The sequence below is a fragment of the Copadichromis virginalis genome, linkage group LG6 (genome assembly GCF_057382275.1).
Source record: "Copadichromis virginalis isolate Kocher_CV1m ecotype Utaka linkage group LG6, C_Virginalis_male_GT1.1, whole genome shotgun sequence".
NCBI classification, from domain to species: domain Eukaryota; kingdom Metazoa; phylum Chordata; class Actinopteri; order Cichliformes; family Cichlidae; genus Copadichromis; species Copadichromis virginalis.
In genome coordinates this window covers 31,485,550-31,507,141 of record NC_140623.1, presented here as the reverse complement: position 1 = coordinate 31,507,141, position 21,592 = coordinate 31,485,550, and the positions used below count along the sequence as shown (strand labels likewise).

At 41.5% G+C, this 21,592-nt stretch overlaps 1 protein-coding gene across 2 annotated transcripts in view; it reads right to left on the bottom strand.

The window, feature by feature from the left end:
• The window catches only part of LOC146708106 (phospholipid-transporting ATPase ABCA1-like), a 41,719-nt gene extending 20,671 nt beyond the window's left edge, over positions 1–21,048 (bottom strand). The window contains exons 1-9 of one of the 2 annotated variants that reach the window (XM_085459842.1): positions 20,669–21,048; positions 20,194–20,302; positions 18,930–19,023; positions 18,004–18,145; positions 17,769–17,887; positions 13,925–14,046; positions 12,089–12,280; positions 9,806–9,895; positions 85–328 (exon numbers count right to left, since the gene is read on the bottom strand). In XM_085459842.1, the coding sequence (XP_085315968.1) occupies positions 85–328; positions 9,806–9,895; positions 12,089–12,280; positions 13,925–14,046; positions 17,769–17,887; positions 18,004–18,145; positions 18,930–19,023; positions 20,194–20,259 (1,069 nt within the window). In that variant the 5' untranslated portion in view covers positions 20,260–20,302; positions 20,669–21,048. The remainder of the gene's footprint in view (positions 1–84; positions 329–9,805; positions 9,896–12,088; positions 12,281–13,924; positions 14,047–17,768; positions 17,888–18,003; positions 18,146–18,929; positions 19,024–20,193; positions 20,303–20,668) is intronic. The other variant, XM_085459841.1, reaches the window with a different exon arrangement.
• Between the last annotated feature and the right edge of the window lie 544 nt (positions 21,049–21,592).

Below are 21,592 nucleotides of genomic sequence, written 5' to 3'. Positions count from 1 at the left end.
CCTTGTATTAGTAACAACAAAATATTTGACTAACAAACTGTACTATTGTGAAACTAAATTGATAGGTGAGCTCTGGACACTTACTGGAGGAGTTATCGTAAGTGGAAATGGGTTCACTGTCATTATCGTTGCCGTGGTTTCCAAAAAGGGCCTTGTAGTTGTTGTCTTCATACCAGTTGAGAGACTTGATTTTGAGGCCCCCTCCCTCAGGATGTCCACAGACGATACGTGACACGGCCTGGTACATCTGATTTGGAGACCCTGTAGCATTTGCGGTAAGATACAGGATCTCCTTTCGCATATCCTTCCAACTCTTCATGCTGGAAAGCTGTAGTAGAGAGAGGCAGATAGAAATGTCAACATATTGATGATTGCTAGGTGGCAGTAGGTCAAATTAGAGATCTACTTCTCATGTCCTCAAAAAATCGGTTGACAATCTTTGGTTTGTCTACACAAATAGAGATAATGCTCCTGAAAAGACCTATTTTAGACACAAAATATCATCTTAATATATTAGAACAATTTTTATGTTTCAGGCAGGAGGCTTTTTTTTTTTTTTTTACCATATTGCCTTTTTACAGTAAAGTAACTGCATATATTTAAGACTGTCACTTTTTTTTTTTTTAATTATGCAGATCCACATGGTTGAAATTCATCCTGAATGACAACATGAGTGTGTTTAATGCACCGCTGATCACTTCAAGTGTCATCCCATATGTGTTCAAAGTTGCTCTGCACACATTTCTTCTTCAGGTATTCTCAAATGTCCTGAATGATTAAACAGATAACGAGCAAAATGAAAATAATATGCCCACATCCTTATTTGAAAAGGGATCATTTGTGACAACAGTAATATAAAATGTTTGAGTGCCTGTGTGTGACGCAGGAGGTGTGAAGATATTGAAGGTTATCATCTCCTCTATGGTTGGTATTCTGGACGTGGAAGTCAAGTGCTGCACTGAGGGGTGGAGACACTTAGCTGTCTGCCTGCCTCAGATAAATTTAACTGGTGTTCCTGGTCTATCGTTATGCCTGAGTATGTGTGTGCATGAGGAGAGGTCAGATAAAATGTAACACGTATTTCTGCACGTGACTTGCATGCTACTGCTGAGCAACTTACATAAAAAGCAGCTGTGATGATGATATTTATCATAGTGTACATCTCACATGTGTACGTTTTGTAACAAATAACACAGAACTTGCATTGCATTTCAACAGCAGTTATCTCTGCTAGTTTTCTGCTGCTTATGCATGTGTTTTTAATGTGCACACAGATAAAGGGAAATTGACTTTTAAGTTAGATAAACTTTGTGACATTCACTCATCATTCTGTTAAACATTTGTTTGGCATTGGCACAAAATGTAACAAATATAAAATGACCAAGATTATCTTCTTTTGCATATCCTTCCAGTTTTAATCTCCAGAAAAACTGGAATTATTGTGATGTCAACATACATTTGCATTGTTTCATCAAAGTGAAGGAAGCAGGGAGTTCATTCTGGTTCACACTGAGGTTACTATAGGTCATCAGACAAGTCCACACTAGTTCACTGTTAAGTTTCCAAACTGGTCATCAGCTACCTACACACGCAATTATGTCACCGACTCGTGACAGAGAAGGATGTCTTTTGTTAAAGTAAAAAAGAAAGAAAACAGACGATAACTTCAGCAATTCCAGCGTCACACACGCACAAAAAAAAAATCAAGCATTTCAAGTCCACTCAAAGGGGGACTTTTGTGAAAGGAAGGGGGGTACTAGGGCATACGGTAATTTTGAGCTTTGTGCTTTAAGCATGGAGGATGAAGAAATCAGACCCTTTCTTGAAAAAATGAGATAAAAATGTGAAAGAAAGAAACTGAAGACAAACAAACAAACAAGACAGTGTGTGAGAGGCTGCAGCAGGAGGTAGAAATGAGCACAGAAAGCAGAGGAAGGTACAAGAACAAAGAAAGGTTACTATCGGGCGTTCTCGTAACTGGCAAACATCCGCAGGCTCCACAAGTACAGCCCTATTATTCTGACAACTGTTACTGAGTACATGCTCATTGACACAGAAACACACATGCACACACACAAACGCATATAAACACATTCAAGCCAGACAAGTAGAAACGCACACGGCTTTCTGAAATGCCACGCATTCCTGTTTTAGACTGAAATCTGCAATTTTCTTTGTCATCTTTGTCACTTAATATCAGCTGCTCCATGTCATTTTTATTCATTTATTTATTCGCTATTTGCCAGGCAAACAAATATTCAACGTAAGTTTCAAACAAAGAGAAACTGAGCCGTAATTTAAAGACCTGTTGCGTCCTACATTTGCACTCGCTGAGCTCGTTTTGTATGCGGTCGCTTTGCAGCTGATCCTGCAGCCACATCAAATGGTCACATGCTTTCCTGCTCTGTCATGTACAAAGAACTGTGGGTGATTATTTCTGCCAGTATGTGTCTGTCTGTAGTGCTGACTGGGTGCATATCAGAGTCTTTTAGGAAGTTTTGTTTTGTGGCTGTCAAAGAACATTAAAAAAATATCAGGCTGTGCATATGTGTATGTGTGTGTTTGTATTTAACACTGCATGTAGCCACCAGGCAAAATTTATATATAGGTCTGCATGAGTGCGTACTTGCCTTGTGCTGAAAACGCTTTTGTGTGACTAAATTAATGTGTCATTTCCCTAGTGGGTTACTGCCCATGTTATCTTGGGTGACTAGGTGACTAATACACACATCCATGCAGGAACTTGCACAAAAATACACACACGCACATCGACACAGACATGGAGGCAGCAGAGAAAGATCATCCTAGAGTAACCCCACAGCTGAGTCTACACAGGTTACTAAAGTTCAAGTTTCCGCTCAAGCACACAGCTATTTAGACGAGAACAGACCCTCGGAGGGCAATCCTAAAATAATTGTGAACATCAAGTCACAAGTATAAAATACATTTAGATAACTTCCAAAGAGATCCAAATTCTCAGACAAAACAATAGAATGGGAGTTGCAGGTGCACACAGTTGTTCTTTCTAATAACGTAAACCTATTAGAAAAACACATAACAATACACTGATCATTTTAAAGCAGGAAAGAGTAAATAAGCTAAGAATGTTGCTGTATGCACTGTAAACTGGGCTTCTTTGTGAAAAATTCTAATGAACACTATACGAGTCAAAAAAGTTAAGTTATAAGCTTGTTCTCTCTTGTTCATCTGGTCATGTTAAGAGATTCAGCTGACTTTAAAAACTCTAAAAAGAGTTTTAAATCAATTTTTCACAAATAGTCTGCATTTGCCAGTCTTGCCAGAGAAGACAATTCATGACCCCCTTTTCAATAATTGCCACCAATCATAATGAAGGTTTTAGTATAAATTCTAAGGGGGGATTCCAGATTATTAGTGCACAAATGCCTGCCTCCTCAGCAAAACCAAAATAATCTACTTACAAACTGAGAAAAGGCTTCAGATAAAGTACTTAAGTAATTAGTTTAACAATACATTAAAAATTTAAACTCATCATGGCTAGCAGAGAAATAAAAGGCAGCGATGTCTGATTCAGACAACGACCATTATGTAAGTCTGACATGGACCATTTCTTTTTGCATAATTTTCCATGTAGTTATGAGATGCTGGTTGATAAGAATAGTTACATCTCATTGCTCCATAATGCCAGGCTCGCTCATACTACTTATCCAGTGTTTAATGAAAAGCCACGAGGTAGCTTAAAAAGTAGACATTTTTGAAAAAAAAAAACCCAAACAAACATTTGATAGGTTTGTAGCTTAAACCTATTCGCTGGAACGTTCAAGACATTTTAACTACACAGCAAAGCAAGACACGAGTAGGCAAAGTTCTTCATGTTTCTCGTGCACGGGAGAGAACTGGACAAACGTCGTTCCTTCACTTGACCCCAGTTGCTCTCGTCCGCTCCCCCGTAACACTGCTCTTTTTGAGGTTACATGAATATACATAGGTTCATTAACATATGACGTCTACATACACACAAAGAGTACCTTGCCTGTGCGTTGGGTCAGAGTGTGACCCCATAAACGACTTCCCTAAACCTGCTGGTCTGGAAGTCCAGCAGTTCATCTAAACAAAAGGCACTTAGAGTAAAACAGATATAGATGTGTTTGCTATACCATGTATCAGCAAGAAAAGATACAACCTTGCTCATGATCCCAAGAGTGATCTATGCCAGAACACTCTGGAGAGGAGTGAACGCACCCCCCTCTTCATGCTACACAGAGTTGTTACAGACCTCCTAGGATGAGACATTCTTTCAATCTACAAATGATTATATACTTCTAAGCATATATGAGTAAATATTTCTAAGCATAAATGACAATCAACAATATAAACCTGACACATTAAAAACATTAACATCTGTACTTTTTTTCATGAGGTTTGTCACAGGGCTGGTAATGTGGAAAAGGGCTTTTTCTTTGCTCCTGAAGAAAAATTCTGAAAATGCATTAAGCTCTTTATGCCATTCAATAGTGATAAGCCTTGGCTTGAAACACAGGCTGTGAATGATTTTTGGTTGGGAACAAGAGGGTACATGATTGCACGTCTCCATTCTGGCAGCTGCATATCTCATCTATCAGCCAGCTAAGCAACGTCATATAATCTGCTTCTAACAAAGTAACAGACTGAAAAGAATTATAGTCTTTTTTTGGTCATTACGCCACTGCATGATAGCAATTCATTCCCAATTTCAGCAACCTAAAACATAACCAAGTCTCCAGTGACGTGTAAAAGTTTCCAAGCAGCTGTGGCCAAAATGAATATAATCATGGTAAAGCACAGAGGAAGTTGTGCAAGAATGATTTCAGTTGAAATTCTTTTTTAAAAAAGATTTCATGAGATTATGCTTATAAATCATTTACACAGAACAGAGAGTGGAATAATGCAACATCAGCTGCCGAGAAGAGGAGAAGACAGAAGTACATTGGTGTTCTTGCAGCTGCTTAGGAGGAACATACACCAACACATACACACACTTGCATTCACGACTGGATCTTTATGTTTTGCCAACTCACCAAGCAGGGGCCTGAGAGAAAGAAGGTTCTGTTGTAGCTTCTCTCTGTCACGATCCTGGGTCTTATGACCCAGTGTTTTGAGTTTTAGTTCATTTTGATGTTTTAGTTTATGTAAGCCCTTCAGGTTCCTAAGTTCATTTGTTATCATGCTTAAGTGTTTCTAGTTCTTATTATTTCCCCCTCGTGTTTCCAACTATGGTAAATCTCCCCTGCTTTTCATGTGTTTCATGTCTGTGTCTTACATTGTGAAGTTTGGGTTGTCATGTCTACGTCTCATTATGTTTCCTGTTTTATTGTGAAGAGGTCTGGTGTTTCTGTGTTCATCGTGTTCAGTTTTACTCTTCCCCTTTGGCGTTATGTTCATGTTGATCTACTGTGCCTTTCTGTTCCATGTTTCAGATCCCTATGTTCTGTCTCCCCCAGTCTGTTAAGTCCACATGTCTTGAGTTCCGTCAGTGTGTTTCCTGTTTTACTTTCACAGTCTGTTCTATGTTAATGTTTCTAGTTTTGCTTCCCTTGCCTCGTCCTGCTCAATTACTCTCAGCTGTGCTCTCCTCCTGTGGCTCATTCCCCCTCGTTATCCCTCAGTGTATTTAAGCCCCATGTTTCTCTTTGTCAGTGTTGCGTCCTCCATCATAGCTGTGTGATTTTTCCCTGTGCTTTAGTTTTCCCAGTTTAGTTTATTTTGTATTGTTTTTCGTGTCCCACTCCACGCCAGCAATAAAGCTGTGTTTTTTGAGTTTACCTTTTGTCTCTGTGAGTTTGCGTTTGGGTCCTCTCCTGCCTGCCACACAGCCGAAACATGACAGAAGACTACGACCAGACAATGGACCCAGCAGCTCACAATCCCTCTGCTGAGCTCCAGGAGGACATGATCTACACGGTAGAATTTCTCTGCCAGGAGTGGTTTGCGCTGCCATTTAAGGAATACCAGGAGGAACTAGCTCTCCGCTTACAACGGATGATCTCTGGACTCCCCTGGTTATTTGGCATGCTCCACCCTTTAATCCAGGACTTCCTTGTTTCTACTGTGCGTGTCTGCACTGAGCAGCCACTCCTGTGTGAAGAGCCGGAGGCTTTTCAGACGAGTCCGCTTGAGGATTTGCGGGCCGACTCATCTCCTCCCTCTTCCAGGAGAAAGCGGCATTCACGCCGCCATCGCTCCACAGCAGCTGAGCAGACCGTTTTTGTGAGTAAAAGTGACTGTTTGCCACATTCTGACTCCAAACCTTCTGCCATTTCATCCACTGTTAGTCATGCTGCTCCTATGAACACTTTAGTTTTTCAACCAGCTCCTCCGAACCTTCATGATTCCAATCCTGTGTCTGGGACTCTACGTGACGCTCTTCCAGTATCTCAGGCAGTTATTTTTTCTGTGCCTCAGCTGGGAGGTGTAAACAGTAACAGAGTGCCTCCCACCATAGTTAAACTGGCTAGAAGACTTGGACTTGATGCCACTGAGCTCATGAATCAAGTTGAATTTTGTGTTCCACAGCCAGCCATGTTCAAACACACTCACCATGTTTTAGAGTCAGACCAAGTTCAACCTGCACCTCAAGTGACTGTTTTGGGTGTGGCCTCACCCCTGGACTTTGCTGCTCACCAGTCAGCTTATTCAGAAACTGCCTTTGCAAACCTACCTACGCCTGTGACCGCTCCTGAGCTCCGCTCTCCACCACCTGTCCCGGCTCCCAGGGTGAGGCCAGCCAGGGCACAGCCTACCTCCGCACCCGTACCTACTCCTCAGGTGGGAGCGGCTCGTGTCCGGCGGGTGCCTGCACCCATTCCTGTGTCCGCTGAAGTCTCAGACGAGCCTATCCAGCCCCTGTCCTTGTGTTCTGTAGGCTCGGAGATATGTCAGCAACAACTACCACAATCACTACAACCTCTCATTTTTTCCATAGTTCAGTCTGTTGCTCAGTTAGCTCAGTCGTGTGTTCAGGCTTCAGTTTTGTCTCCAGGTCAGGCTTCAGTTTTGTCTCCAGGTCAGGCTTCAGTTTTGTCTCCAGGTCAGGCTTCAGTTTTGTCGCCCATACCCCTTTCTTTGGCCCAATCATCTGAACAACCAACCGCTCAACAGTCTGCTCAGCACTCCGCGGCTCCCACGCCGCCTCATGCCATGTCAGCTGGGGGGCCCGAGGAGCCCGTCCGGCCTCGCGCCACGTCAGCTGGGGGGCCCGAGGAGCCCGTCCGGCCTCGCGCCACGTCAGCTGGAGGTTCGGGAGAACCCAGCCAGCTTCATGTCTCGTCTGCTGAAGGTTCAGGAGAACCACATCAGCCTCGCCATGTCCGGCCTCACGCCACGTCTGCTGGCGGGCCCGAGGAGCCCGTCCAGCCTCACGCCACGTCTGCTGGCGGGCCCGAGGAGCCCGTCCAGCCTCACGCCACGTCTGCTGGCGGGCCCGAGGAGCCCGTCCAGCCTCACGCCACGTCTGCTGGCGGGCCCGAGGAGCCCGTTCAGCCTCACGCCTCGTCAGCTGGAGGGCCTGAGGAGCCCGTCTGGCCACCTTCTGCTTCACCACCTGTGGCTGCCTCACTGTCACCTGGTTCTGCCTCTGCTACGCCAGGACCAGCTCCGGCCTGTGCTTCGTCAGCCGCAGCTCCGGCCTGTGCTTCGTCAGCCGCAGCTCCGGCCTGTGCTTCGTCAGCCGCAGCTCCGGCCTGTGCTTCGTCAGCCGCAGCTCCGGCCTGTGCTTCGTCAGCCGCAGCTCCGGCCTGTGCTTCGTCAGCCGCAGCTCCGGCCTGTGCTTCGTCAGCCGCAGCCTCAGGGCCTTCATCCTCGCCCGGTCCGGCCTCTGCATCAGCTGCTCCTGCTCCACCTGGCCCGGCCTGGTCAGAGTCTTCGGCTACGCCTGGCCCGGCCTGGTCAGAGTCTTCGGCTACGCCTGGCCCGGCCTGGTCAGAGTCTTCGGCTACGCCTGGCCCGGCCTGGTCAGAGTCTTCGGCTACGCCTGGTCCTGTGCCCTCCAAGCCTCGGCCGGTACGCCTGACACTTGGGCGCCACCGCCGCCTTCCGCACGGCCGGCCCCCTGAACGGTTCCCACGTCACCGCCGTCGAGGTCGGCCCCCTGAACCGTTTCCATGTCGCCGCCGTTGCCGTCCGCACGGACGGCCCCCTGATCACATGAACTACGACTTTCTGGACCGTCACCCTCCGGGTCGGCCCCCTGAGGAGTCATGAACTGTTCCCTGCGCTCCTGTGATTTTGATGGACATTTTGTGTTTTTTTTGTTTTTTGGCCTTGTTTCTGGCCCTCCGTCCTGGACCCCCACTGCCCGCCCTGGGCGGGTTGTTTTGGTTTTGTTTCGTGTTTGTTTCTTTGTTCATGGTTTTGGGCGTCTGGAATCCGCCCTTGAAGGGGGGGCTCTGTCACGATCCTGGGTCTTATGACCCAGTGTTTTGAGTTTTAGTTCATTTTGATGTTTTAGTTTATGTAAGCCCTTCAGGTTCCTAAGTTCATTTGTTATCATGCTTAAGTGTTTCTAGTTCTTATTATTTCCCCCTCGTGTTTCCAACTATGGTAAATCTCCCCTGCTTTTCATGTGTTTCATGTCTGTGTCTTACATTGTGAAGTTTGGGTTGTCATGTCTACGTCTCATTAAGTTTCCTGTTTTATTGTGAAGAGGTCTGGTGTTTCTGTGTTCATCGTGTTCAGTTTTACTCTTCCCCTGTGGCGTTATGTTCATGTTGATCTACTGTGCCTTTCTGTTCCATGTTTCAGATCCCTATGTTCTGTCTCCCCCAGTCTGTTAAGTCCACATGTCTTGAGTTCCGTCAGTGTGTTTCCTGTTTTACTTTCACAGTCTGTTCTATGTTAATGTTTCTAGTTTTGCTTCCCTTGCCTCGTCCTGCTCAATTACTCTCAGCTGTGCTCTCCTCCTGTGGCTCATTCCCCCTCGTTATCCCTCAGTGTATTTAAGCCCCATGTTTCTCTTTGTCAGTGTTGTGTCCTCCATCATAGCTGTGTGATTTTTTTTTTTTTTTTTTTTTTTTTTTTTTTTTTTTTTTTTTTTTTTTTTTTTCCCCCTGTGCTTTAGTTTTCCCAGTTTAGTTTATTTTGTATTGTTTTTCGTGTCCCACTCCACGCCAGCAATAAAGCTGTGTTTTTTGAGTTTACCTTTTGTCTCTGAGTTTGCATTTGGGTCCTCTCCTGCCTGCCACACAGCCGAAACATGACACTCTCGTTTCTAACTACACTCCAGCAACGCTAAGATACATTAGCTCAGACGTGGAAGTGAGCGTGCATGCACGTGATTCTATACTGCTTGTCTGCAATGATGTGAGACAAGTGAAGACAGTGCACCTGGTTGCCTGCTGAGCAAAGCTTTTACAGGAATATTTCACAGCCTGCTTACTTTTATCTAAGCTTCAACAAGATGCATTACTGCAGTTTTTTATGCTTTAGACTATAATTTATTTTCTACTGTTTGTACAATAACGTGATCTGTGGTGCAAAATCGCTTAAAAACAGAGGGACCCTAGTAAATCAGAGCACACTGTGTCAGTAGAGGAGATCTGATTTTATATGAGGTGTTATAAAAGACTCATATAAGAACAACCTTTTCGAATCAAAGTGCACAGTGTGCTTTCTATTACTTATTACTACCTCGACCCTAACTTTAAATATCTTTAGTGAGATTTGGTTCTTGGTAAGCATTGATTTTATAGGGGACTGAACTTTGGACACAAATACCTCAGTAACCTTGTTTGTTCGTGTTATGTTAACATGGGGGGGTTGCGTTATCTGTATACATCGGCGGTGTGTTTACCTCAACGGCCAGTGCTCCCAGGCTTTCCAGAAGATTGTCGGTTGCAGCTGAGACTTCCTGAATGTCTTTTGGATCAGACCTCACATCCCTCTGTGAGATACAAAGAGGACAGTTACTGTGCTGTAGAGATTTTTAAGGTAGCCTGCACAAATAAAAATTGATTGGCTATTTTCTAATTGCTTTTGTTCTTGCATAATATACTACTAATGACCACAGGAAAAGATTTATCACACAGGCAGAGAAAGGTGAGAAAGTTGTGGGGTAAAGAGGAAGAATAACATTTGGGTCAAAGGTGAATGAAGAGGGACCCAAGAAAGAACAACAGGTCAATGTTAGTTTGACCTAGGTTTCCATTTGTCAGACTGCTGTGAGTATACAAGTGCGTGAGAGTGTTCTCATATATCACATTTAGTTGTCAGCTGCTGGAATGTCTGAAATTCGATAAAGCACAGGTGCTTCTGAAGACAGAGTGGCTTTCTAAGAAGAGAGAAAGACAATTTAACTTTCTAGTAAGTTCTTTCTCTCTAAGTTGCTCGCTCGTCTGCCTGACTTTCTCTTGCCATAACAATTTCTCCACTGTCCCTCTGTTTTACACACACACACACATGCACATACACATGCACAAATGGGGAGAAACGGACTTATGCAAGTTCCGGTCTTCATATTATGCAATTCAAATTTTTTCCTGTCGGAAAAATTTCCCAGTCTTGCATCATTGTTTTAAAGACTCAATTAAAAAGACATACACATGATTTTTTGGCTTGATAAAATCACGCTTCTCTGAGCCAGAAATGTTCCTTATTTACACGCGAGTGAGCAAGACAACACCAGCAATGGTTATTAACTTTACTGACAATGATGACATTCAGAGATATTCTCCATTTCTCTCCTCCTGTGTTTGTTTCTTGTTTGAACATTCTGTGCTGCATAATGTTGGCTGACCTCTTCCCATCCTTCCAATCATGACTCACATTTCTATCATGGGTTTGGAGGGATAGGGCAGGCATTTTGGAAACATGCAGGGAGAAGGGAGGTTAAGCTGAAAAGAAAAAAAAAAACCCAAAGCAAACAAAAAATAGACATGGGAGCACAAAATATAAGAGATTGTGGTTATAACTATAATTCCTTTTGACCACTGACTGGTCAAAAGGTGTTTTTATAAAGAACATTTGTGATTCTCCTTGCAAAAGAAAGCTAGGGACTTCTAAAAAAAAGTACTTTGTTTGACTGAAAAACACTTTGGGGATATCTGAATAAATACATGAGCACTAGTAATAGTTTTACTATAACCACGAAGCGTCACAGTTCCGTGACAATAATGCATATTTTCCATTTTAAACAGGAAGGGCATGTCTTCCTAGTTCCGGGCAGGTACACAAAATGTCACGGACCCGGCTCTGGAGGACTCGGGGGTCCGTGACCAGTTTTGACTGTTGTTATTGTTGTTAGTATTATTGTTATTTGGTGATGTGTGTTTTCTCCACAATGCTGTGTTAGTCTGTGTCCCACTCGTATGTATAGGCAGGGTGTGGGTGTATACGTGTGTATGTCTGCGGGTGTGGCTGGAGGATGGAGCACAGCCACCTGCAGGCCTGATAGGTGTGGCCCTGCGAAGGACTGGCCACACCTGAAGTTCCTGCCACACCTGTTGGTGATCAGGGCTCGTCGGGGGAGCTACTTAGGAGAGTGTTGGAGCTCCCACCGGCGCGGGATCATTGAGTTATCGTACCAAGTTAGTGTGTCAGCATATGTCTGTGTTGTTCGTATATGCCCGCCGAGGGTTAGTGTTGACGGCTGCCTCTATGGTTTCCCTGCAGGAGGAAGAGTGGTCCAGAAAGGCAGCACGCACGGGGTGTGCGGAAACACAACAGCGGGGAGCACGAGCACAGACGTCGGAGGGAAGCACGCACACGGGGTTCAAGGGAGCAACGGGGAGTTATTGTGTTTACAGTTTTTCACTGTGAATAAAGAGCACTGTTTGCATCGCAGAGTCTGCGTTTTGGGTCCTCCTTTCCCCACATCCCCACGGTCTGCCAGCCAGACCGTGACACAAAATACCACATCCCGGTCAAATATGTAAACACAGATGGCAGATTTAGAGTGCTGTACTCTGACACACTATTGAGTTACAAGTTTGTTGCTTTTTTTCATCTGTTTTCTTATGTTTCATTTTATGCCAGAAATACTAAAATAAGACGTTATATAGGTATTATTAGCAATATTACATTTGATGTCAAAATTAAGATCCATTCTAAACTTATCATTTCATGGATTTCAACTTACCCGAACAGGTTTTAGGAAGTCCAAGTTAGACAGGAAGTGGCTCTGGGCCTTGTTCAGCCAATCACTGGAACTCTTACAGATGATCTCTTGAGTCATGCGGGACACGTTGCGGTCAGCAATGTGGACAAACTCCTCCAGTGGTGTGGTGTTGCAGAGATCTCTGAGATGGAAGCCGAAACCTTTTGTGAGGACCTAAAAAGAGAGGAGGGAAAAAAGACAAAACAGGATTGAGATAATATAGAGAATAATGAAAAAGAATGCATAGGTGAGATAATGTAACAGGAGAATTTTAATGTCTGTGTGTGTTTTATATATTGAGTTAAGCTACGATGGATTTACAAGTAAAACTGCATCAAAATTTGGTGAATAACAAAGTTTGCTAGGTGACTGTTACTGGCTCTTATATGACTAATATCCAAAAAACACGCACAAACTGATAAATTCCTGAAAGCTGACCATGTAAGCAAAACAATGATGTTCCCAGAAAAAATATTATTGAGCAATTATGAGGTAAGAAACGTTCTGAATGGCGATGCTGGGTAAGCCAAGAACAAACTGGACAAACGTTAAAAGTACTCCAGTACTCCAAGCAAAACTCAATTCCAAGAAATTCATTTTGCCTTAAAAAATTATCCCTCTTTTTCTCTTTTAAAAACTCACAAAGATAGAAAGAAATTTTATTAAGCAGCTGCAGCCACAATTAAGGCCCCTTTTCCTCAAGACTGTAGAAATGTGTGTATTTGTGTCAGTATCTTGTTTTGTAAATGTCCTTTAACATTTTTTGTTATGCCATCATGTCGATTAGACTTCACAATCTGCACAGACATACACGACTTCCAGTGTTTTCACTGGGAAAACATCAGTGCTTACAGCAGACAGGTCGAGGGACTGGGAATCACTCTCACTTTATACAACAAAGGACACAGCAATATATGGCAACACATACTTCCTTGAATTTTCTCTCCTCTCCTTCAATAATGCTCTTTATGAAATTTCTGACCAAAAGGACATCGCCCTATCTGATCAATAGCTGTCCGGGAGAGAGGAATGAGATGAACAGATGGTAAAACATGATCCCAGAGTGGGAATTTGTCTCTGAGCTTTGGTCTCTGCACGTGAGGAGAAATGTGGGGAAGGAGGAGCGGCCATGTGACTTCAGCCCTCCAACTGCTAAGCAAGGATGATGTGATGTGCTGAGGTGGGAGCTGTTGTTGAGGGTAGGCAGATCAGTCAATGTATGTTCTATGGAGTTTGTTTGCATAGAAGAAGTGTTCTGTGTGTTGACCTGCGCATGAGCATGTTCTGAATTATGGAAAATTAAACACAAGACGAGAGGAATCGTTTAAAAGTGAGGGAGGGAGCAACAGAAAAGGGAGTTTTGAATGTAAAAATAATGGAAAATAATTAAATTACTGACTTAAAAAAGAAAAAAACAATATATATAAGCATACATGACCTCATTTAAATTGTTTCCATTACACTGGGTTTAGAGAAAAAACAAACTGAACAAAAAGACTAATGATAAGGGGACAACCTCTTCACCCATCTGCCCCTCACCCACTCTGATTTTTCTCTCGGGTATTAAGGGCTTAGCTGTGCCACAGCAGAATACAGTGGCCCAATAGACGCTATGAAGCCAAGGTCATTGGATTTATTCACAAACACTGTGGCCAGGGGTGGTTATGATTATCTCATAAAAAAGAAAAAAAAAACAGTGATACAAGTATTGGTAGTGGTTCTCAGGTGGTAAGAGAAGCTGCACGAAAACATTTAACCCATTGGTGAATGTTACTTTAAAATAAATAATAATGATTCTAGACAACTGTCTTCATTTACCTTCTCAAGATTGACATCAGCCTCCACTATATGCTTCAGGGCGTGACGAGGAAGTGACGCATTGTGATGCAGGAAGTGAGAAAGGGTTTCATCATCACGCAAAAAGTCTTTCAGCTTGAAACCTAAAGGAAAGAAATCCAGATACACTGATTAAAAATAATAATAATAATACCACTTTCTAGTGGTTGATTCTGACATAAAGACAAATAGCAGATATCCCAGGAGAAGAGGTTTAAACAAACTGCTTTCAAAAAATTATAAGCTCTACCTAAGCACATATCTGCAAAGAGACTGTTTTTATATTGTCAAAATTCAATCTCACAATTGTAAAATTTAAAGGCCTTAATTAAAGATTCAGTGATTCGATGATAAATGACCTCCACACACAGATAATCCTTGTTTTTTTGGCTAATTCCAAAAAAAGATAAAGGAAATGAACAATGATGGCTTTACCCAGAAACACAATGTCTCATCTGCACTCGTTGTACTTTGCTGCATTCCAGTGAAGTCAAACCATTTCAGAAACTGGCTTGAGTAAGCTGTGTGGTTAAACACATGCACGCACACACACTGACTTCTCTCTATTCCTCAGCTCCAGGTTTGGAACTCAGGGTTACTACAGGGCATTCAACTTTGGACTAAATATTGTGTCTTCTTCTCCTCTATAAGGATTTATCTCCCCAGATTTTCCCATCTCTCCTTTCACACAGCGTTCTGCCCTCTAACTAACATTTTAGACCATTTGAAAGCCATCTATTTACTAGCCGTGAATGAAACTACTAACTAGAATAATCATGTAGCAAGAACAGGAACTCCTTCAGTTCGCAAGAATAGATTGTTGGTGGAACGACATACTTTTATATCAACTTTTTCCCTTTAAAAAAAGGTTTACGCATTCTTTTACCACCCTGCCTGATTACTGGCCGTCTATTCTGTTTTTATCTGCTCTCATCTAGTCTGTTCTCAACTATAAATCAGGAATGCTTGTTTAAAAAACATCTTCCTACAACCCCTCTCATCTTCCATTCCTTTCCCATTATCTTAAGTAAATCTTTTTCTGCTCTCTGGTTTTTATAACAAGCACAGATGCAAACGCACACAAACTCATGCAGACAGGAAACACTTGTCTCGACTGAACTGAACATCCCCCGAGAGGAAATGAAAGGGAACAGTGTGTTTCTGTGTGTTTGAGGGCACATGTGTGTTGTCACTTTTTTTACTGCCTGCAATATCTACGCGCCGTAGTGTGTGAATTGTTTGTAAGGGTGAAAGTTTTAACATCTACATCCTTTTAAAGTCCTAAATACCCTTACCAGTCCTTATGGACCTGTGCATGTACAACTAATTGTGTGCCTTTGTGTGTCTTTGTCTATGTGTGACCTCAAGTCCCAGCTGGTAACAGCTAGGGAGTATTAATAAGGTCTAATCAGCGCCCCAGTAGGAAGTCAAAGCTCCCATGGTGCACCGCATCCAAAGACCCTTCGGGACACACCAGTGTGGATGGTGCAACCTTGTTGAAATGGAAAATCTAGCAGTACTTTGTGCAGTCAGCAACTTATCACTTATCAGGAACAGGAACAGTTTTTGAAGTATTTGTTTATGTGTGTTTTTCCTGCGTTGGTGCCAGCCTGATATGAGGACAAGTCCCATATTAACATTTGCAAGTCTGTACATGTTCCTGGCATTACCTATCAATCTTGTTTGTAATTAAACAGTACTGACATCACACACCTTAGCGACCGTGGCATCACTGGTCAAACTAGTTCAAAATCAAGCTGTCATTTCTGTGATACCAAATCTGTCACAAAAACTCATCTAACAGACTTAAGGTGAAATTAACCTCAAGGGGGGAAAAAACCTGCTGGACTGTCTACGAGTATGTTGGCATGTGAGCCTATTTGTGTTGTAGATCACTCTCCATTCACTGATTATTGATGTTACATAATAAGAACTATAATCACTGTTCTGAAAGTTTTTCAGTGTCTTTGCAAACTGTTGTTAAAGTCTCTACTTCAAAAGCTCGGGCTCAAAAAACAAAACAACACTCAAATAAAGTCTTTTAAAGCAGTCAGGCAGATTGAAGACGGTGGAAGATTCACTATGCAATTGCAATTAAGCTTTACTTCTCTGAAGATTAGCAATATGGTTAGGAATCAAAATCAAAATATATTTACCTCTCATCTACTCTTATGATATTAAACACATTTCAAAAACATATTGCATATATAGCAATGGCAATATGCAGCATATTGGATATTGCAAATTACTGCTGAATTGTTTACTTTGATGTAATTGTCCATGTCATCTCACACCACAGATATCTGTTAGATCTGATCAATGAAAATAACATACAGTGTCATCCACTTGTCTTGTTATCTAAAGTCAAAAAGCTTATCCGTGTCCACAACACTTCACAATCCACCTTTATCAGTTAAGGTCTTATTGAAATGACCTCCCTACAAGTGCTGAATTATTAACCAACATGTGAGAGGCTCCACTCTCAGCTCTTTGATCTAGGCTGTTATTCTTATAGCATCACTCTGAAGCAGCACCAGCTCTGTTTGCCCTCTTTGGCATCACACAGCGCTGTCTCTGCTCTATATCAGCTCATTTCCTTTTGTGGATTAAAAGAGATACTGAGTGGAATATGGGATTGACAACTATCAGACCGCTGCGCTTTCACAAAGCAATTATGATGAAGTGCACAGATACAGAGAAACTGTGTTAAAAAGAAACCCCATGGCTCCCTGTTCACTCCATTTAAAATAAAATGTAATAACGCACAGATAGATAAGATATATCACTGGTTTTTAAGGCATTCCAAAGAAATTCTGACAGAAAAAAGGAATACAATATCACACGCCACACAAGGCATGGAAACTGAGAAATCTTTACAATTGAAAACTGCCAGTCCATATTTTCTTTGTGTGAGCTGATTTGTTTGCAAACCATGCTTTGCTTTGTAGGAATCATTGCATAATGAATTGTATCTCCAGGCTAACAAAACGGCAAAGTCAGCTAAGGTACCCAAAATAACAAGAAACTGATTGCCGTGTTTTATTGCATAATTTATAATTGCTTTAGCTTCTCAGTATATCAGAAAATAAATGTACTTATTATTGTGTGAGTATAAAAGCAAGGAAACACTAATGAGTCAAACAAAAGAGCAGCCAGATTAATTAGACTTCCTCGTTTCACATCACCAATTAAGGGAGGTTAGTAGTTACATCACTGCTGTTTAATGTTGTTATACACTGTCCTGAAATGCCATCCTTCTGGTCCTCCTTTTTATCCTTTAATAATGTTTTTTCCATAACATCATTATATGTTTCCCCCCTAAATGTGCAAACTTTATCGGTAACAGACAGGAAGAAACAATACTCCAATCCAGACAAAGTAGAAAATCCTTATTATGATTATGCTGTGATTGTCAGGGCAGTTTAGACTTTGCTACCACCAGCGACACATAAAAGTGGAGAAGTGCAACACCCACTAGCTGCTCAGAAAACGGGCCCATGACATCTGGTGGACTGAGATAAGGGGCCTCTGAGTACTCAGGGTACCATTAGTTGCACGAGCTGGTACACTGCAAACGTGATCTTAAGTCACTTTATCTACGTTTAGCATATTTTTGTCAGTGTATTGATCTGCAACGACTGAAGTCTATCTCACTGCAGATCACAAGACATTACAGCTCTTACTTGTACCTGGAAATATATTCTTGGGTCTTTTTCAGAGTAAAAAGGGAGGAGGAGTGGGTTAAAGGGTGATCAATGATCAGTCACCTGATCCTCAAACACTTACTAACACAAAAAATACCAAATAATCAAAGGCACAAACTTACGAGCAGTGTTTTTCTGAAGATTCCTGAGGGCTCTTAGCAGTCCCTTGTAGCCTTCATAGCTCTTATCATTCTGAGTGTACAACAGGATCTTCTTGGCATCAGTGAACAGACGGGAGATTCTGGTGTTTAGAGAAGGATGAGAATTGGATGAAACAAAAAAAATGTGTTGTTTGAATTCTGTGAATCAGTGCATAAATTGTTAAATATTAATACATTTGACAGCCAAAGTACTCACATAGAATCATTAAAATTTCCCACCACCCCAGGACTCTCTCCAGGTGTGGGATTACGGAAGCAGGGGTTGTTGGCATTACAGATGATACCTTGTACCCAGGGCAGAGTACCTGCTGAAGGCATGGCCTTGTTTGGGAAGTGACCTGAAAAATATACATACAAATTCAGATATAATTTGATGTAATAATATCAGCTTTTGTTAAATGAAGTCATAAAACAGATGACAGACACTGCAGAAGAAAACCTGATAGCATTAAACTACCAACTGGGAACATATACATCATTGCAACATCAGTATTAAAGAGTGCTGATTTTATCTTTAACATAATTTGAACTCTCATGAGCTAACATTACCGATATAACCACAACTGACAGAGTAGAACCAGTTATTATAATACAAAAGATAAGAAGAGAAAGCCAACCATTGTCAGAAAGTTGACACAGCCATGATTAACTTTCTGTCATGAGTTTATTGGGTTAATTGCGATGCAGCTGAATTGAAAATTTGAGGAAATTCTGTTGGAGGTGACAACTTTCCTTTTCAAAAGTGGAAAAAGAAATCTTTATGAATACTACCAGGATTATTTTGTGCTTTCAATCAATGAGTTGCAATCTTATTGACTTAAATGGGGCCAAAGTTGTGAAACCAGCTGTATTGACAGCCAGTAATGTAATTCCCCGAGTCTTATCACATGTTCAGTCAGTGCAAGTAAATGTTGGCAAGTCCAACAGATTCTTCTATGAATAAAACAAAAATTCCCTGGATGAGTAAAGTAGTGATCTAACCCATTTGGCATAGTTTTCCTGAAATTTTTTTTATAAAATGCAGAACAACTGTTAGAAAGTTCAGACCGATGATACCAAGTTCACTTAAAAGTAGGAAAAACTTGCAGAAATTTTTAAGATGATGCTTTTAACAACACTTACATTCATGTTGTTCATAGGGCGGATAATATATTCGGACTGATATCAGGATGAAAAAGATGAACAGGGGCCAGACGATCTCAATCAGCAACTGGATCTAAGACACAATGGATGATGACAAAGCTTAATCAATGAAAAGAAAGCAGGCTTTAAAATCTTCATGTGAAAAAATAAGTTAATCATCCCAAAACAATGGGTAATCTATTTTTTACCTTGCTTTTGTGTGTTTGTGTATTTACAGTTCATCTAAGGGTATTTCTACTGCTTTAAGACAGAAAAATATCAAGTGCGTGAGGAAAGGGGCTATCAGCTGTTGCTCTTCAAACATTAATCCCAGCATGACTCTAAAGTAAAGTATATGGGTTAATAAGAGGAGATGGAGTGAGACAGAGAGATCTGCTGGATTTAAGGACTGTGGATTTGTCCATCTGCTCCATATGGCTTCCTCGCTTCATCTGCTTTTGACACAGGCTTTAACAGCATGCTAGACATACAATGTAGGGATAAAGAACAAAGCCAACGTCTCAGAAAATGTACTGTATCCCATTGTTGCAAATAATTGGACCGAAAGTCACGCAGCTAAGCCGTCACTTTGAGCAGCATTTTCGACTTGATGGACAAATGGCTTAATTGTACACAGAGAAGCCTCTCCATTTATAATGGAATACTATTCAACACTTGGGAACTGAATTTCATTTACATAACTTTGAGTGTGTAGGCATCAACCAACACAAGAGTAACTGGATAATGGATCTGACACATAATTGTGTCATCAAGCTGTCTTCAACTGATTCACAGTAAACAGCAGCACTTTTCTTTCCAAGTGGCACAAAGGACAATTACACTGTTGCCATTGCATTGGGCTATGCAATGCAATAACCCGTATAAACAAGCTTCTGCAATGCTTTTATGACTAGGCATGTGGCATTGGAAGATCACATTCAAAGATTACATTTAAAGTAAACCAACTAAAAAGTGAGACAAAGCATTGCTGGGAAATCATAAACGATGGATCTGTCTTTTTTGTGACGAACAATACCATGGGCAATAGTAGGAAATTATAGCAACGATAAAACCAAACTGAAAGAAGAAAAATAAAAGGTACACAATTTCCTTGTGGGTACTGAATAAAAGGTATTTAACCCCCAAAAAATTGGTTTAGTGAAACACTGATAAATAGGAAAACATTTTAAGAGTCACGACAAACAGATGAAACAAATACCCAAATACAGGATTAATCAGTCAATTGAGCTACACTGCTACTTACAGTCTGTCTCCGTCGGTAGGTGAAGTTCTTCCAAAGCAGTAAACCCAGCTGAGTGGAGACTGCCATGTTGCCGTCTTCCCAACCTCACTGAGCACGCTCCTGCTCCTCACTGTGAATCCACACAGACAAGAAAGAGGATCAAACACTGTATAAAGGACTCATCAATAACAATCTGCTCCGCGTGAAAAGTCCACTAATTAAACAAAGTCAGCTAACTGACTAACTAAACCTCTATTCCCTGTGGATAAAGACACGGATGACAAAAAATATACCCCACTGACGCACAAAAAAAAAAAAAAAAAAAAAAAAAAAAAAAGAACAGGAAGTTGTTACATGTTACATTAGCAAAACCATGATTACCAAGATCACGCATTTCTACCGAATATGGCTGTAAACTCGGCCTCGTCATGTGACAGTAGGCCATGAACATAGAAACAAGAAATCAAAAAATAATAATGATGGCAAAAACATTCACCTATTTAACAAACTGTTTCAATCTGAAACTCAGAGCCAAGCCGAAAGTATCGCTACAGTCGACAAATGAAGCCAACTCTACTGACTGAGGAAGGGTGCTAAACCCTGCAAACTCAGGTCCACTTCATGTAGCCCCGTCTGTACCAAAGTTAAGTGACGCTTCTTCTGGGAGAATGACTGGGTGGGTGGGGGGCAAATTCGTCATCTGGTACGAGTTGTTAGCTACCACCCCCCTACCCCTCCAATCCCTTCTTTTCTTTAATCACAAAATAAAATTCATCCTGTTAACACTCAGTATCGCACACAATACTGTGTCTCGTTTAAAAGTTAAAGTTATCACCGTAAACCCATTTATTCCTATTGTTTAAAACAAAATAATCCACTGATTAATCAGAGTTTCTTTCAAATGCTTGTGAAAATCTGCGTGGGTGGAAACCTTTCCCTGCCTATTTGTTTGCTCTATCTGCAGCTCAAAAAGTCCTTGGATATTTGCTCAGATGTGTTTTATGCAACGCGATCTAATGAGACTACCTATACAGTCACTTATAGTTTTATTTCAGTTTCTTTTTTTTAATACCAGGAACAACTGATGATAGAAAATTAATCAATGTGAATAATTAAAACAAGAAAGCCTTGGAAATCTGAAACACGGCATTATCAAGAATTAGTCAGTAAATTTGGTCTCCTGGTGATCAAAAGTTAACATAAAAACTCTTTAATAAAGAACTTAAGAGTCACTGCTGCTCAAGGCTGATACAATTATTAATTAAGGTCACTGAAATCTATTTTACTTGATGTTAACTGCAGTTAGAGAGGAAGACGTTGTAGCATGACATATCAAAAATAGTATAAGGGCTCATTCCTGACATCTCAACATTTCACTGAGCTCAAAAACTATTAACAGTAATGCACTTTATGTATTTTC